The 18138-nt window shown below is 38.8% G+C and overlaps 1 protein-coding gene across 7 annotated transcripts in view; it reads left to right on the forward strand.

Moving 5' to 3' along the window:
* Positions 1-18138, forward strand: part of FRYL (FRY like transcription coactivator) — a 261750-nt gene that overhangs the window by 205494 nt on the left and 38118 nt on the right. For all 7 annotated transcript variants that reach the window (XM_029946008.1, XM_029945999.1, XM_029946032.1 and 4 more), the window contains 9 exons: positions 398-602; positions 1786-1907; positions 3180-3370; positions 4694-4788; positions 5785-6392; positions 6697-6794; positions 11952-12122; positions 14320-14460; positions 17933-18130. In XM_029946008.1, the coding sequence (XP_029801868.1) occupies positions 398-602; positions 1786-1907; positions 3180-3370; positions 4694-4788; positions 5785-6392; positions 6697-6794; positions 11952-12122; positions 14320-14460; positions 17933-18130 (1829 nt within the window). The remainder of the gene's footprint in view (positions 1-397; positions 603-1785; positions 1908-3179; positions 3371-4693; positions 4789-5784; positions 6393-6696; positions 6795-11951; positions 12123-14319; positions 14461-17932; positions 18131-18138) is intronic.

Raw genomic sequence — 18138 nt, forward strand, 5'->3', positions numbered from 1 at the left:
TTAAGTAAAATGAATTGAAAAGTATAGAGTCCTTCCCATCAGAAAAATCAGTTCACATTGTGGAAAAGACCGACTTTGTACGTGATGAGGCGATGGGCCACAGTATTAGGAAAGTGCCACTGTCAACTTTCTCCAGCAGATGGCAGCAAGAGACTTCACAGTAATTCCAAATAGCTACGTTTTAATAATAGGTTGTGGGAGACCATGTTTGCCCCCAAACGCATTTGGTGAAATTTGGTGCTTATGAGGCTCCTGCAGGAGTGCTGATTTGTGCCCACTGGCCCCGACGGATTCCCTCACGTGTCCCGCAAAACCTGTAGGGAAGGGTAGTTTAACAGCTCAGCAGTGTGCAAGATCCTTCCGTGTCTGGGTATTGACAGCCGTCTTTCTCTTACAGCGGGCGTTAGTGATTTTATACCTGATTACCAGCCCTCCCCTATGACTGACTCAGGGCTTAGCTCAAGTTCTACCTCTTCTAGTATCAGCTTAGGAAATAACAGCGCTGCCATCTCCCATCTGCACACCACTCTCCTCAATGAGGTCGACATCTCCGTAGAGCAGGATGGAAAAGTCAAAACCCTCATGGAATTCATTACCTCAAGGTAACATTACCGCTCTCACCATTCTGGCGACATACGTGTGTTACGTCATTCTTTCATTTGTAAGCTGTGGTGAACCCTGTCTTTGATTTCTGGTGTGCCGTTGATTTGGAATACACAGGTTTGTACTGCGTGATGCTTAGAAAATTGGATGCCTCCAAAGACTTCGTTCTGTTGTGCCCACACAGTTCTACTGGAGGAGGGCCTCGATTATGTCTGCATACCAAGTGCCCAAGAGAATACAGTCTTACCCGAATACATATTCCACATTCATTACCTACATTGTCAGTCAGTCGTCAAACGTTTATTTATGATTGCCTACTCTTTGCAAGGGACCACAAGTGTAGAAACAGATGGGGAAAAGGGGCCAGTGTCACACAGCAAGAGAGCAAAATCACCAGGCGCGTGAGAAACAAAGTATTGGAAATGGCCAGTAACCCAGTCTGACTAATGCTGAGGAAAAGTTTCTAGGCAAGAAAACTTTGTAGTCAAGGGAGAATTCAAACTGGAGGGCTCTGAGGCCTCAGCCATAGGCTATAGAAAGGAAAGCAGGCATTATTGAAAATCCTGGAGCTGGATGGGGAGGGTGGGAGGCACAATTAAATAAATAGGTTGAGGACATCAGTCTCGGGGCGATGAACAGGATGAATTAGAGCTGTCGGAGATTGGTGGTGATGTGACCACAAAGGAGGTTTTCAGGGCACTCTGGGCCTGAGGTAGTAAGGGATTTAACCCTTACTAACCAAGGTGGCGGCCTTGAGAATGCGAAGGTATTTTAACGGAAGAATCAACAGGAAACTGTTCTGTCTTAAACTTACGCTGTATCTTCAGCTAGTAAATTATTTCCTTCACATTACAATCTAAATACAGGCCAGCCTCTCTAAATTATAATGCTGTGACGATGACACAGAAGCAGTCCCCAGCGCTCTTCTCTTTTTTGTAATATCTGTCATCCTTTCCTTCGACCTCTGAGAGGGCTTAACTGTAATGATAGAAGACTGAAATCACATGTAATCTGGATCTTCCTCTCCTGGCCATAGACCATCACATACTCCAAGTACATATAGGAATAGACCATCTGACGTGCTATTTGGTTTATCCCACTACTGTCCTTTCTAATGGCAAAGGCCCATCGGAGGTAACTGTGAGTAAAACCAAGGGCATTATGTCTGTTCTCTGTTTTCAGAAAAAGAGGGCCCCTTTGGAACCATGAGGATGTTTCTGCCAAGAATCCTAACATCAAGAGTGCCGAGCAGTTAACTACATTTTTGAAACATGTGGTTTCTGTTTTTAAGCAGTCAAGCTCAGGTATCTTTTATTAAATATTTCAGATAATACTTTCAATGAGATATTTTCATGTGATGTGAAAACGTCTGGTAATGTATAGCAACGAGTTGACAGTTGAGATGTCTAAATTAAAAAGTTTTAGAGAGGTCTTTTTTAACTTAGTAGTGATGACGGGTAGGTTTGGGTTAAAGAAAAATTAAGTTACTCCTTTAAACATTAAGCCACTTGTGACATTCCGGAGTTCTTCATGTCGTGTATGACGACCTAATAAAGCTACAGTGCGGTTGTGTGTTCTGAAATGATTACACTCAAGGAACATAGATGGAGGCGACAAACTTGAGTTCTTTTTTCATACAGTAGGAGACTTCTGTGATCTAAAATTAACACTTTCTGAAAGTTACTGTAAAAAAATGTATCTGTCTAAAGCAGTGGTTCTAAACTAGGGGTAATTTTGCCCCTCAGGACGGTTGGCAGTGTCCAGAGATATTTTTGTCACAACTGGGAGGCAAGGGACAACAGGTGACTACTGGTTCCAGCTGGGTAGAGGCCAGGATGCTGCTAACCAAGTACGCCGCACAGGACAGCCTTTACAATACGGAATTCTCTGGCCAAAATGGCGGTAGTGCCGGAGTTGGGAAACCCTGTGCTCAGAGATCACTTCCCTGGAGATTAGTGTGAAGAGTCATCAAAAATGTGAATGGAGGGGCCTCTGGGTGGCTCAGTCATTCGACCAGCCAACTCTTGGCTTCGGCTCTGGTCATGAACCCAGGGTCGTGGGATTGAGTCCCACGTCGGGCTTTGCACCAAGTGTGTGGAGCCTGCTTCAGATTCTCTCTCCCTCTGTCCTCTCCCCGTCTCAAATAAAAATAATTTTTTAAAATTAAAAAATAAATAAATAGGGGTGCCTGGGTGGCTCAGTCAGTTGAGCATCCAGCTTCAGCTCATGTCATGATCCCGTGGTTTGTGGGTTCCAGCCCTGCATCAGGCTCTGTGCTGGCAGCTCAGAGCCTAGAGCCTGTCTTCTGATTCTATGTCTCCCTCTCTCACTGACCCTCCCCTTCTCATGTTGCCTCTCTCTCTCAAAAATAAATAAAACATTAAACATTTTTTTAAATAAATAAATAAAATGCTAATGGAGTTTAATGAAAAGAAAAAAACGTTGCCATAAAGCCTGAGTGCCTGCTGGTTTGCCAGGCACTGTGCTGGGCACTGGGTTTAAAATGCTTAGCCTCTGGTGATAACCCTGCCTTCCAAGCAACAAGAAGCACTGACTTGTGTCCTTTGTTCTCACAGAAGGCGTGCATTTGGAACATCATCTTAGTGAAGTTGCTCTACAAACAGCACTTTCTTGTTCTTCACGACACTATGCTGGGAGATCCTTCCAGATTTTCAGGGCCCTAAAGCAGCCTCTTTCTGCAACTACGCTTTCTGATGTTCTCTCCAGACTTGTAGAAACCGTAGGGGATCCGGGGGAAGATGCACAGGTATTGCGTTAATTCCTTCAGCAGCCATTGAGCGGCTTCTCATTGTCAAGGTCTCATTTGCCAAGTACAGAGCACTGCAGGCCAAGCAAGATAATGGTCACATAGAATTCATGTCAAATGCTAACAAGCAGGCAAAGAATTAAGAAACAAAGTTTTATAAATGATACTTAATAACGTACTAATTGAATCAAATACTTCAGTGCGTATCAGAGAAAGCTTTACATTTATACCCACACATATGGCCCATGCTTGCATATTATCCTGGGAGTTAAATTTAAACGTAAAGTAGGGTGCTGAATTGTTAAGGTAAATTAAGTGAAATAATGCAATAGAGAACTTCAGTCTATGCAGACTAGTGATTTTATTAACACTGTTCTAGACACTGGGGATCTGGTAGCAACCAAGACAATTTCCTGGCATTCTGAAGCTCACATTCTATTGGAGAAATAAGGCTCTAATCCACCAGTAATATGTAACACAATTTTATTTAGTGATTAATGCTATGAAAGTAATAAGGTAGAGTAAGGGGTTAAAGAGTGGTATGGGAGAGGGAGTTGTTTTATATGTGATCATCTGAGACAGTGAGTTTTAAACATGTACATAAAGAAAGTGAGTCCTATGATAATACGGAAGAACATTTCAGGCAGAGAAATAGGACCAAAAGTGCAAAGTCCCTGTGGCAGAAGCAGTAGGCCTTTTTTGAGGAACATGAAGCAAACCAGTATGGCTAGTGTATTAGATGGGGGTGTCTAGCGTGTGCATATTGATGGGGGCAGGTCTAGAGTATGTGAAGTCTAGTGAGAATTGGGATTTTACTACAAGTGATGGCAAGCAGTACTCATAAACTTTGAGAGGAGGGTGATGGATATAATTTGCTATTTAAAAAATTCACTCTGGAGGCTAGGTAGAGTCCTTAGGAGGGCCGTGGGAGTCATGTAAGAGGTTATTGTAAAAGTCCACGCTGAAATGGTATTAGTTTAGATTAAGGGAAGCTATGGAAGTATAGACAGGCGTTCAGATTTCAGTTATATTTTAAAAGTAGTATTTTCAAGACCTGCCAATGGGTTTAATTTGGATGTGAGAGAAAGAAACAAAAATGACTCATAGACTTTTGACCTAAGCAACTTCGGGTGAGCCATGGTGCCATTATAGCCATTAGTTTGATGAGTTTTCATCAACCCACAAGGTTATGTTGTTCAAGAGTTTAATCATTTTGTAATGTTAATGTAGAGTTTGTTCTGATTGTAAGTCTCCTCAGGAAGTCCATTCTAATTTCCTTTTTCTCCCAGAGCATAATGAATTAAGATCTGCCTTTTCTCCTAGGGGTTTGTGATTGAACTCCTGCTCACATTGGAGTCTGCGATCGACACTTTGGCCGAAACCATGAAGCATTATGATCTTCTTTCTGCCCTTTCTCAGTAAGAATTTAAGACAGACCAACTGTAGACTTGTATGTAGAACTCCCATAGCTGAATACGCATAAGTATAACATTAAGCTATGCCAATATTGCTGGTGGAAATGATACCAAAACATTCAGACGGATCAGCTGTGGGCAAAGGAGCCTCGGACGGTGAGGCCACGCGAGAGGTCCCAGGGCTCTGTGTGGCCGTGGTGGTCCTGTAACCGCCAGATCAGAGAGACCCTGCCCTGCTCCATTCCGGCTGCCCTCGGACATCCCGTTGCCCCACAGCAGGCCGGCCCCTCCTGACTCACGCCTTCCTCTCCTCCTCCTTTCTCCTCCTTGCCCATCCCAGGTTGATTATCCTTCAAGACCCATCTCAAATGTGCCTAACTCCCTGAGGGCAGCGCTACCTACTCCATGTGGGGGGCTCCCACAGTGTTTTCTTTATAATTGAACGAAGCCATTAATAAGCTATAAATTTTCACGGATCCGTCTCCCCCAACAGACTTCAGTATTCTTAGGTTTTGCATACTGCTGGCACATACAGTGTCATTGTTTTTAAATCAGTGATAATTGGATGTGAGGGAGGAGAAATCAAACATACAATTTTGACCTTGATGGTGGGGGAGGTAAAGAGTATGCATTAGCAGAAATAAGGACATGGGGACCATCCAGTTTAGGGAGAAGACAGATGAAGTCTGCTTTGGATGTAATGTTCACTAAATCCCAGAACTGAAAGTGGTCAGTGACAAATGTAGCAGGATTTTCTTTTCAAATCACATGTCATCCAACTCACAGGAAAGTTGGCCACAGTAGGAAAGAGGCTGTTGTACGTTTTGTTTTATTATGGAGGAAAGAACTGAAATTTGATTAAATGAAGTCAGATACTGAAACATAATTTTTCCTGGTAACAGTGACTTTGTCAGTGTCTTCAAGAGTAAAATTAACAGCCAAAGAAGTGATTGTACATGCACTTATCTTTTCTGTCTTTCTTTCTTTTTTTCTGCAAAGAACCTCATACCATGATCCTATAATGGGAAACAAGTATGCAGCTAACAGGAAAAGCACTGGACAACTCAATCTAAGCACAAGTCCCATTAATAGTAGCAGTTATTTGGGATATAACAGTAATGCAAGAAGTAACTCTTTGAGATTAAGTTTAATTGGTGACCGAAGAGGTGACCGGCGGCGGAGTAACACACTGGATATAATGGATGGACGGATAAACCATAGCAATAGTTTAGCAAGGACTAGAAGCCTCTCCTCTCTGAGAGAGAAAGGGGCATATGATGTGCAGCCCACTACTGAGCCTGCCAACCTGATGGCCACCATTTTTTGGATAGCAGCATCGTTATTAGAATCTGATTATGAATATGAATACCTCCTGGCTCTCAGGCTTCTCAACAAACTGCTTATCCATTTGCCTTTGGATAAATCAGAGAGTCGAGAGAAGATTGAAAGTGTACAGAGCAAGTTGAAATGGAACAACTTTCCGGGCCTTCAGCAGCTCTTCCTCAAGGGTTTTACCTCAGTATCTACCCAGGAGATGACGGTGCATCTCCTCAGTAAACTCATCGCCGTCTCCAAACACACGCTGGTGGATCCTTCCCAGTTGTCAGGTGATGTTCTTAGACCTGCAGCAGCTCTCTGCTTTGTCATGTAGTGAAATGTGCGCTGATCATTCGTTTTGAACTCTACTCTCTGCTTTTCCACAAACAGTCATGGCTTGGTTGGTTGTTTTAATATGTGAGCTAGCTTAAATTTTTTGGTAAAAGCAAAAAAAGAAAAAAGAATTTTGAAGATCAGGCACTCCAGGATATAAAAAGAAAATGGTTTCCTTGAACCATTAAAAAAAAAAAAATACCGTGATTTTTAAAAATAATGTGCAATAAAATTGGTTATTGTTTGCTTTTTTTTTGATAGGCTTTCCTCTTAACATCCTTTGCTTATTGCCTCACTTAATCCAGCATTTTGACAGCCCAACTCAGTTTTGCAAAGACACAGCTAGTCGAATAGCAAAGGTAAGCAAATGTTATGCTGAAAGATAAACACTAGAGGGAACCTTTTCCGGAGTTTATCTTAAAGGGGGGGTATCTTAAAAATCTACCGTCACTTCCTCTGTGAGTTTCACATCTAAATTTTTATTCTTTTCCTGCATATAAAGGAGTTTTACAGTCATGATGTAAGCTACCACTGTTCAGATCACAGTGAATAAAATTGTTTAGAGTCAAGATCCTCTGAGTCTGTCTTCTTCTGCTCTCCCTTTCTCTACTTTTATCTTCTACTTCTCCTCGGTCAGTTTCCAATTCATTCACTTGTTTACTACCAAATATTTGCTGAGCACTGGGTTAGGTGCAGGAAACGCAGTGATAATCAAGTCCGTAGAATACTTGCGCCTGTGGGCCTGACCGTAGGGGTATTGTAGTAGACAGTTACCATACAGTCTGGAAAGCGCAGCAAAAGGACAGTATGCTGGGGCCACAGAGAGCAAGTCTGGCTCTCGAAGCAGACACCGCAAGCCGAATAGGAATAACCAAAATAAGGTCCCTGGTTGAGAAACAAGGAACGAGAGGGCTGAGGGTAGAAGTTGTCCAGGCACGAGAAGTTGCATGTGCAAAGGCCCTGAGAAGAGTGCAAAACACATTTTGTGGCTACAAAAATTCTCTCTCTTTTTATTTTTGCCTTTTTTTTCCCCTTTAACATTCTCTTCATCTCTCTTTGCTGGCTTCGTTCTTTTCCCTTCCTTATTTGGCTCTTTCCCTCCCATTGTTTCTGAAACAGGAATGTAGCTATTTTTAAGTCATCTGTTAACCGTTGCTTGAAAGTGTTAGAGCTCTTGATCATACTTTTAAAAAAGAATGATCTTTTAAAATAATTTCCTCTGGAGGCGCCTGAGTGGCTCAGTCAGTTAATCAACCGACTTCAGCTCAGGTCATGATCTCATGGTTCGTGGGTTCGAGCGCTGCGTCGGGCTCTGTGCTGACAGCTCAGAGCCTGGACCCTGCTTCATATTTTGTGTCTCCCTCTCTCTCTGACCCTCCCCTGCTCACCCTGTGTCTTTCTCTCTCAAAAATAAAAATAAAAATAAATTTTAAAAAATCATTTTAAAATAATTTCCTCTCAAGAAAAATAACCCAAATATTTTGACTTCTGCTTAAACTTAATTCTTAATTTTCTTTCTTTCTTTCTTTTTTTTTTTTTTTTTTTTTGGTCAGTTAATGAGTCTTAGAAAAAAAGGCTTTACCAACCGAAAATATAAACAGTTATAAGAAGGAGTTCTCTAAATTTACGAGATCTGCCCATATAGCAGGAAATTAGGTGAGCTTGGGGAGATGAGTGAAGATGACAAAAGATGACCTAGCTAAAGCAGAGAAATCTGCAACAGAAGGGAATGAGCAAGTAAAGTTCTCCGGAAGGAGCTATAAGCAACCATTTACAAGCCGAGGGTCACTTAACAAGTAACACAATAGTGACGGGAAAGAGCAAGCATGCAGAGAGCCAAGTAAAACACCCACTTCTCCAGTGTCCACATCCCACAATTGGTAAGGTCACATTTCTCCTCGGGGTTGTCCCAGCCCAACTAATCAACATTAAGAGTCACAAAAGTAGAAACCTTTTGTTACCTTGATAGATGATATTTAATAAGCGGCAAGATCATGTGTAATAAAATATGCGGTTGAGGGGCACCTGGGTGGCTCAGTCAATTAAGCCTCCGGCTTCAGCTCAGGTCAGATCTCATGTTCGTGGGTTTGAGCCCCGCGTCGGGCTCTGTGCTGACAGCTAGCTCAGAGCCTGGAGCCTGCTTCCAGTTCTGTGTCTCCTTCTCTCTCTGCCCCTCCCCCTCTCATGCTCTGTGTCTCTCTGTATCAAAAATAAATAAAACATTAAAAAAATAATAAAAAAAAATAAAATACGCGGTTGTATCCATCCCTAAGTAAATTTCTAAATTAGATAGGGAGATATTTTTGACATAATCATTTTAAAAGCATGTATTTATAAAGAAGAGCCATTATTATAGTTAATGACTTTACCATATCTTAATTTTGAAAATGATTGCTCTAAACACCAACACATATTTGCGTTAATGAGGATTAAAAGTCATACAAAATAATTTATTAAAAATGGCTTTCATTTTAATATTCTAATGAGACATCATTAGAAATATATTGTAAAAGAAGTATTTTTTTTTATGAGAGATAAGAAAGAACATATAAAGGGGAAAAAGTATATTGGCTTATTTTGGAATTTCAAAAAATAAAAAGCATGAATCCAGTAATAAGAGAAGTGGGAGCGTTTAGAATGGCAGGTGAAACTTCCCTTCTGAGAACTTCCTGCTGAATGCAGTAGAGCCCAGCCCAGCCCCGCGGGTGTGGACGCCCTTCAGAGGGTCAGGCCTCTGCTTTCTTGACCAAGGCAAAGCACAGGAAACTTCCAGATACCTCTTTGTTTTTAAGAAATCAAACATGGCTTTCTGTGCGTCATAAATTGTTGTTAAATCTGTTTTCTTCCTGTTGAGCAGCACACAAAGGTTCCTTCCCTCTGCTTTCAGCAACCCGCAGGATGTGAATTAAATGGATTCCTTAATTATTCTCTCACTTAAACTGTTGAGAGCAATTTTATGCCATTATGTGCTTCCTCATTATGCAAATATCCCTAGTTCTGTTTGTGCCCTCGGAGAGCACAGAATTTCAAACCGAGGCAACACTTAGGACAAATGTTGTCCTTTTAAGCTATTCATTATGGCAAAAATGGTGTGCTAAGAATGTTTGCTTAGAAGACAGTCTTTTGGAGTCATATTTTAACCTTGCAATTCAAAATTTCCAAAGTTAAATCCAGATTTAGCCATTTTTTAAAAAATTACACAGCATATATTCCTAGGAATTTTCTTCCTTTTCAATAGTAGGTTTTTAAAAATTATGCTTTAGTGCAACTCTTTATCTTGGCATAGTGAGTTCAAGCCCCACCCCCCCCACCTTGAGAGTAGAGATTAAACAAATAAAAAGATCATGCATTAACAACCTTTTTTTTAAGAACATAAGCATTCTACAAGAATGTTTTATTTTTCAGAAAAATATATACTTTAAAATTTTTGTTTGAAAGAACTTACTTTACTGGGGTGCCTGGGTGCCTGAGTCGGTTGAGCATCCAACTCTTGACTTTGGCTCAGGTCAGCATCCCTGGGTCATGGGATGGAGCCCGAAGCTGGGCTGGGCAAGGAGCCTGCTTAAGTTTCTCTGTCTCTCCCTCTGCCCCTCTCCCCTGCTCACGCTCTCTTTCTCTAAAAAAAAAAAAATCAAAAAGAACTTGTTTTAAAGTATAAAAATTATTCCTAAAAGATAACAAATTGTGAAATGGTAAAATTAGGCAATTTTTAAAGAAAAATAGTATGATTAATTATTATATCTTGAAATTCAAGTAAGAAACATAACAAATTTTCTTACTAGTGTATGTTTTATAGGTAAAAGGGTAATACATGAAACTATCTACTTTAAGTAATTTTATAAAATAACTTCTTAGGTACTATTAATAGACTCCACAGCCTTACATATCTTCGTATTTCAGGTCTATTCAATGATAATGTCCACATGATGAATAAAAGTAATAGTTATATTTATCTGAAAGTTGAAAAATATATATATTGTAAAAGGTAATTTTCTACAGTTGACCTTGAACAACAACAGGGGTCAGGGGCACCAACCCCCTGCACAGTTGAAAATCGCATATGACTTTCTATGCCCCCAAAACCTAGTTACTAATATCCTACTGTCAACTGTAAGCCCTACCAATAACACAAACAGGTCAATTAATACACATATTGTATACTATATACTGTATTCTTACAATAAAGCTAGAGCAAAGAAAATGTTAGTAAGAAAATCATAAAGAAGAGAAAATATGGTTAAGTACTGTACTATATTTATCGAAAAGAATCTACATATAAGTGGACCCACACGTTGAATCCCGTGTTGTTGAAGGGTCAACCATACTTTAATAAATGCTCCAGGGTTGTGAAAATACATACAAAACATCAATTAAGTGGTAGAATAAATGAGGAAAAGGAAAAAAAGGAAAAGTAGATGATATTTCAGAGACGTCTCGGAATAAAAGACTAGTGTGGCCCTTTCCCAGTTCTGCATTGTTCAGGTGCCCGCAAAGCAGACTAAGGAACATCCTCACCAGTAACTCAGGGAATAAGCAAACAAGGTGTGTGTGATCAGTAAGATCCTCCCAAACATTTATTTATTTATTTTAATGTTTATTTTTGAGAGAGAGAGAACAAGCATAAGCAGAGGAGGGGCAGAGAAAGAGGGAGACAGAGACTCCCAAACAGGCTCCACGCTGTCAGCACAAAGCCTGATAAGGGGCTACATCCCATGAACCGTGAGACCACGACCTAAGCCGAAGTTGGACGTTCAACCTACTAAGCCACGCAGGCGTCCTCCACAAACATTTATTGATTCAGATTCCATAATATTGTATCAAACAAATACTAGGAGGTCAGTACATTTTGAAGTAGCCTTTTATTACTGGCCAAGGACCTTAGGAGCTTATTTCCTGAAGAGCAGTTTGGGGTCCATCCTACAGGCTATGATTCACTGCAGGTGCAGGACTCAGCTTTATCAGAGCTCCAGTGAAGTCTTTCCAATAGGTCAGCCATGTGAGCATCTCTGCAGGTGACTGCTCCCAGCGCAGGGGGGACATGGGGAAGTGGGGGGCTTGAGACTATATTTCTTTTCTGGCACAACATCTCTGAACCTGGCTGCAGACTCGCCAGTAGAGGCTGCCTGCTTAGTTATTGTGCACTGAACCGTGTAGGGATTTTACAGAAGTTATAAAATGATACATAGCATTTACAAAACTGTGGCTCGGTTTTACCAAAGGCAGTTTTTACAGAGCATCAGGCTGACCAGAGTCCTCCTGTTTAACCCCGTGAAAGCACTCAAACTGTTACATCAGTCTGTGTTACCCATTCAGTTCTTCTCTTAGGAATACCTTGTGCTCCCCGCCCCCTTTCTTGTCCTTTCTTATTTAACAGTTCTCCCGGATTGAAATAAAATGCATTCATTAAAGCTTCAACATGTACCTCTAAATGACTAAATACATTTAGTATAAAACGAAGTTTAAACTTTAAATGGTCTTTGTTTTGGGTGAATGAAACTCTTTTCTTTGTTGTTTAGGTGTGTGCGGAAGAGAAGTGCCCGGCGCTGGTCAATCTGGCTCACATGATGAGTTTGTACAGTACACACACGTACTCCAGAGACTGTTCTAACTGGATCAACGTCGTATGTCGGTATCTGCATGACTCCTTCTCAGATACCACATTTAATCTTGTGACTTATCTTGCAGAGGTAAGTTTACCAAAAGCAATGTATTTTTCTAACTGTTCTGTGGCAAAATTTTCAAGTGAATTTATTTCTAGAAACAGTACTGATACTAATCTTCAAATTGTGTTTGAAAGTGACTATAGATAACATCTCTTTTAAAGGAAAATATGGGTCATTCCTTTCAAGGATAAAGAAAGTATAAAGCAGACTTTCAAGTATAAAGCGTTTTTTTTCATTTTCAGTGTTCATTTCCTCATTCACTGTCCTTAAGTGGTATAAACTCAAAATAAGATTAACTTTTGTTTAAATTACTAAATAAACATGTTTACATTTAAATATATTAGGTATATTTAAATATATTTTCACATTCACTGTCCTTAAGTGACATAAAACTCAAAATAATATGAACTACACCTTTATTTCAACTAACAAATGGATTTTCAGTGGTCTTGATCCTAGAGAATGGTTATAATTTTTGGTTTCTAAAAATTAGTTCTTAACTGTGAAATCCTTTCTAGAATAAAATGGCATGCCAAAGCATTTTTGCTGGGTAAGTTCTTATTTTGATAATATGTTTGCTTCCTAATCTGAAATATGATTTGGGTGGCTAAAGATGGAATTACAAAAACACTAGCCCTACAGTATTATAAAAAGTTAATATCAGGGTGCCTGGGTGTCTCAGTTGGTTAAATGTCCAACTCTTGGTATTGGTTCACATCATATCTCCGGGTCGTGGGATCAAGGCCTGCATCGGGCTCCAGGCTAAGCAGGGAGCCTCCTTGGGATTCTCTTTCTCCCTCTCTTTCTATCCCCCACTCTGATACACTCTCTCTCTCAAAAGAGATGAACATTTTTTTGAAAAAAATTAATATTTGTTCAGAAAATAACTTCATACCTAAAGAAGTAAATCATTGAGTAGATATACACAAAGAATCTCAAAATGAAGAAATTCCTACTCAGTAAAAATTTTTGTCATCTTATAATAAAGGGATACCTTCCTTTTACAAAACTGACCTCTAAAAATTAAACCTAAAACACTGTATAAACTTAATAAATTATTTATAACTCAATAGGTATTTTAAATATTGCTCAAAACACTAACTTAGCTACATCACTGATGCTGACTCTCATAGAATGCTTTAGAACTATCATAAAAAACAGTTTAGGACTAGTGTGCATTTTTAAGGTGTTGGTTTTGACAGGTTTGCTCCCATCGACCTTAGATTTAAGAGAGCAGATGGCAGGGGGCACTGCCTGGCTGGCTCAGTCAGTGGAGCATGTGACTCTTGATATGGGTTTGTGAGTGCGACTCCCACTTTGGGTGTAGAGATTACTTAAAAAAATTTTTTTTAATCTTTAAAATTAAAAAAAGAGTGAGCCGACAATGTAAACTGTGTGACAGCTTCTTAACCTGAATAAGTGCAAGTCTCTTGGGTATCTTATACCTTTAGGATAAGAGCCAAAATAAAACCCAGGGTAACTTCCTATGCCTATTCTTACTGGCTTTGAATTTATGCTCCTTGACCAGCTCCACAGTGGTGCCACCATCAAGCTCACCACTGAGACAGCACTGTGTCCCCAATCATGGGGTCATGAAGTCTGGAACTGGTACAGGACAGCCTGTGTGTACCTTGTGTGATGACATTTTTATCACTCTATAGAGAGAATGCTTACCTAATGTTACTCTCCTTGTTTTATTATTATTGTTAATTCTGAAATTATTACTAACAATGGTACTGAAACTAGTTATGTATATTTAGAACTTTATATATTTAATTTAATTGTCCTGCAAACAATATAGATCATGTGATTACTTTATTATTTTAAAAAAATCATGGCTCAGAGGTTAAGAAACATGTCTAAGATCACATAGCTCATAGGTGGCTTGTGTGAATTTTTGGAGGATAGCTATTCTTTGGCGATGGTGGTAGGATGGTGTTTTTCTTAACCTACAATAAGTGGTGTTCAACTTACATTAACCAAGGAAATGAAAGAAAACACTAAGATTAAGATATCTGAAAAATAATTACCTATTGATCCCTTCTGAACCAAGGACAAGATAATAGGAATATACATTATCTTTTACCTTTATTAGTCTCTGGATTTCTGATCATCTAACCATAAATTCATGGATTAAATGTATTCTGTTTTTCAACATCATAAATGTAAATACTGAATTTTCCTTAACCTAATGAAATTATACTTTTTCTATCACTTTCAGCTGTTAGAGAAAGGGTTGTCCAGCATGCAACAGTCATTACTACAGATTATCTATAGTCTTTTGAGTCACATTGACCTCTCTGCTGCCCCAGTCAAGCAGTTTAATCTGGAGATCATAAAGATTATTGGCAAATATGTACAGGTGAGTGACTACAAAATTTATGCATAGAATTATTCCTTGTAAAAACAATCTATAATCATTAAAAAAAAAAAAAAAAACACCTTGAAAGGTCCAAGAATAGGGAAGTAGTCACGTTTCCAGGAATATTTATGACGTGGAAAAAATGTTCTTAATGTAAGTGACAAAAAGCAAAATCTGAATGGTAGGTTGAGTATTTTTAATTTTGATTAATCCTTACGCCTCTGAATATGCACGCCATAACGACTGGAAAGAATGTACCTGAGTGGTAGCTGTCACCACCTCTGAACAGTACACTTGTGACTCTTTTGTACCTGCCACTCACCAGATTCTAATAATGAACAGACACTACTTTTAGAAGCAGAAGAGCTCTTTGTAGAATGTGTATTTTAGAGGTGCTTTCTGTGTTTGATAGAAGGAGCCCAGATATTTAGGAAGTAGGAAATCAGACTGGTTTAAACCCTGTAAGTGATGATAAGTCAGTTTGCTCTGTATGAATTTCACCATTGAATTATCTGTTAAGAAAGGTCTGGCTGAGCAGATCAGTATTGTGGATACAACTTATCAAGGAGAGCAAACTCTTTTAGAGCCTTACCAGATTAATGTTTTGTTTCTGCCCCAGTTATATTTGCATTCAAGAAAGCAAAACTCACAAGTGGAAAGACTTGACTAACAATGAGCTTGTGTCTTAGCCTGTATCTAAAAGTAATAAAACTCAATTGGTTCCCATTATTCCATTCAGTTTCCTTTTATATTCCCTTGAAAATCAGTGAATGCAAATATTCAAAAAACAGAGGATTCTTTGGTGACCCTGTTTATCTTCTCTATCTTCCCTCTGAATGAGTAAGGCTTCACCAGTTAACAATTATATATTTTTTTTCTAAAGCACATTTTTCTTTTCTTCTCAAGGTGTAAGAAGTGAACTCATCAAATATTTGCTAGATCTCCCACAGATACACACACCACATTGAATTACTAACTTATAAAATACAGACGCCTTCTTTTATATTCAGAACCACAAGCTCACATGTCCACAGGGCAAGCAAGTAACCGTAAGAAGGCATAGATTTCTGACTAAGTGAATGGCACATTCCCCATCTAAAAGGAACAACATTTAGATTCCCCTCATGGCTGCCATGTTGGAATACAGAACCCAGTGCAACCAGAACTTCTAGCTTTTGTTTTATTTTTTAATTTTTTTTTATTTTATACTTTATTGTCAAGTTGGTTTTTATATAACACCCAGTGCTCACCCCGACAAGTGCCCTCCTCCATGCCCATCACCCCCCTTCCCCCACCCCCATCAGCCCTCAGTTTGTTCTCAGTATTCAAGAGTCTCTCATGGTTTGCCTCCCTCCTTCTCCCCAACTATTTTCCCCCCTTCCACTCCCCATGGTCCTCTGTTAAGTTTCTCCTGTTCCACTTGTGAGTGACAACATACGGTATCTGTCCTTCTCTGCCTGACTTATTTCACTTAGCATGACACCCTTGAGGTCCATCCACGTTGCAGAACTTCTAACTTTTAAAGAGAAGCTGGAAATGTTGGTTTTTCTGTAAAATCTCCTAATTTCAAAATGTTAACTCAAATTTCTTTTTAAATCTTGTATGAACCAAAGTCCTATTTAGCTGATGGGTCATCACAGTCAAGTAACATCTGCTCTATTCAGAGTTAAACATTTCACAGAACGGAACACCTCCTGATAATCTTTTGTATTTCAGGCACAACTACCAGTATAATTTATAGAAACATCCCTGAAAAAGTTTTAGTTTTTTACAATGCCCAGAGCTTCTAATTATTTCTGTCAGAAAAAAAATAACGATATTTACTTAGTCATAATTTTGTTAAATACAAACTACTTTTTTTTTTTTAACAATGATGTGTTTAAAATGTCACATTATCTATGTGGACATTTTTATAACTATTAAATGTTCTGTACTTTAGGTGTTTTCATATCAAGAGGTTATTAAACATAATGGGATAACTCAGTTCCGCCAAAGATTTTTCACTTCCTTTTTGTTGTTGACAGAATGGTCAGCTGTGAAACAATACATACAGCACAAGTTGAGATGTGATTATGTTACCATCAGTCAGAAAAAAAAGTTTTTGCATGTATGCTTTTCAGATGGTTAAAAAAAATACTGTAAACTCTTTATTAGAAATTGATTCTTCTCAGGGTGCCTGGATGGCTCAGTCAGTTAAGCGTCCAACTTCAAACTCAGGTCATGATCTCATGGTTTGTGGGTTTGAGCCCTGTGTCGGGCTCTGTGCTGACAGCTCAGAGCCTGGAGCCTGTCTTCGGATTCTGTGACTCCCTCTCTGTCTCATACTGTCATACTATCTCATACTGTCTGCTCATACTGTCTGTCTGTCTCTCTCTCTCTCTCTCTCTCTCTCTAAAGTAAATAAAACATTAAAAAGAAAAAATTTAAAGAAACATAAATTGATTCTTCTCCACAAGTACATCTTTTTCTTATAGCTTTTTAAAAAAATGTTTTATTATAGAAAATTTCAAATATAAAAATAGAATAGTGTAATGAATGCTTCCTTCTGTACCCATCATCCAGCTCAACATTCAACTCATTATTCTATTTCATTTCTATTCTCATCACTCCTTTTACCTCTCTAGATTATGTTGAAGCAAATCCCAGACATCATACCATTTTATTCAGACATAATTTTTAAGTTACTCTAAAAGATAAGAACTTTTAAAATAGTATAACTGTATTAACATTACCACCCTTAACAGGATACTCATTTATTCTTTAATATCTACAAGTACATTTGCCACGTGAATCATTTTAAATTATGTTGGTGGAAATACACAAAAACTAAAAGCAGAAAAATAGCTCAAAGAACATAGCCATCATATATATAGGAGGGAAAAAGTTACCCTGTACAATTCAATAACCCCTGAGAACATCAGGTTAGATGTAATGATTAATCAAAATTAGGAATCATAACAGTCCGACCCTTCAGATTTGTGCTTGGGTCATCCAGAAAAATCTAAAATTTTTTTAGTTTTTAAAATATTTTTATGTCTGAGAAAGAAGGTATGCATTAAAAATTGTTTGCCTCCAAGATTTAAAATATTTAAAGTTTACAGTCTTCAAGCCATAAACTTCATTTATCTAGAAAGTCACATATATACAATCCCTTTGTTTACTACTACTGCCAGATTACTGTATTAAACTCCCTAAATTAATATTTATGAAGCACCAATTAGGAGAAATGCAAGGTATTCCAGCATTGTAATGTATATGAGGTCTCAGAAATCTGACAGTAGAAATAATAGTTTTCTTAACTTTTGTAACTCAGACCCTCTGTTAGGGACCTTAAAGTAAAAATGAATGATTTTCAAAAGTTTTTGCAGAAACAATGTTTTCACTCTTTACAGTATACACTAACTTTTTGTTCTTACTTAAATACATATCTATAAATTTTATATGTGTATTGTTTTGTTTTTTTTTTAAACAGAGTCCTTACTGGAAGGAAGCCCTTAACATACTAAAACTGGTGGTGTCTCGCTCCGCAAGTCTTGTTGTGCCCAGCGATATCCCCAAGACCTACGGAGCAGATACAGGTTCTCCTGAAATCTCCTTCACCAAGATTTTTAATAATGTCTCCAAGGAGTTGCCTGGGAAGACCTTAGATTTTCATTTTGATATATCGGAGGTAAGGTG

This window comes from Suricata suricatta, chromosome 1, assembly GCF_006229205.1.
Source record: "Suricata suricatta isolate VVHF042 chromosome 1, meerkat_22Aug2017_6uvM2_HiC, whole genome shotgun sequence".
NCBI classification, from domain to species: domain Eukaryota; kingdom Metazoa; phylum Chordata; class Mammalia; order Carnivora; family Herpestidae; genus Suricata; species Suricata suricatta.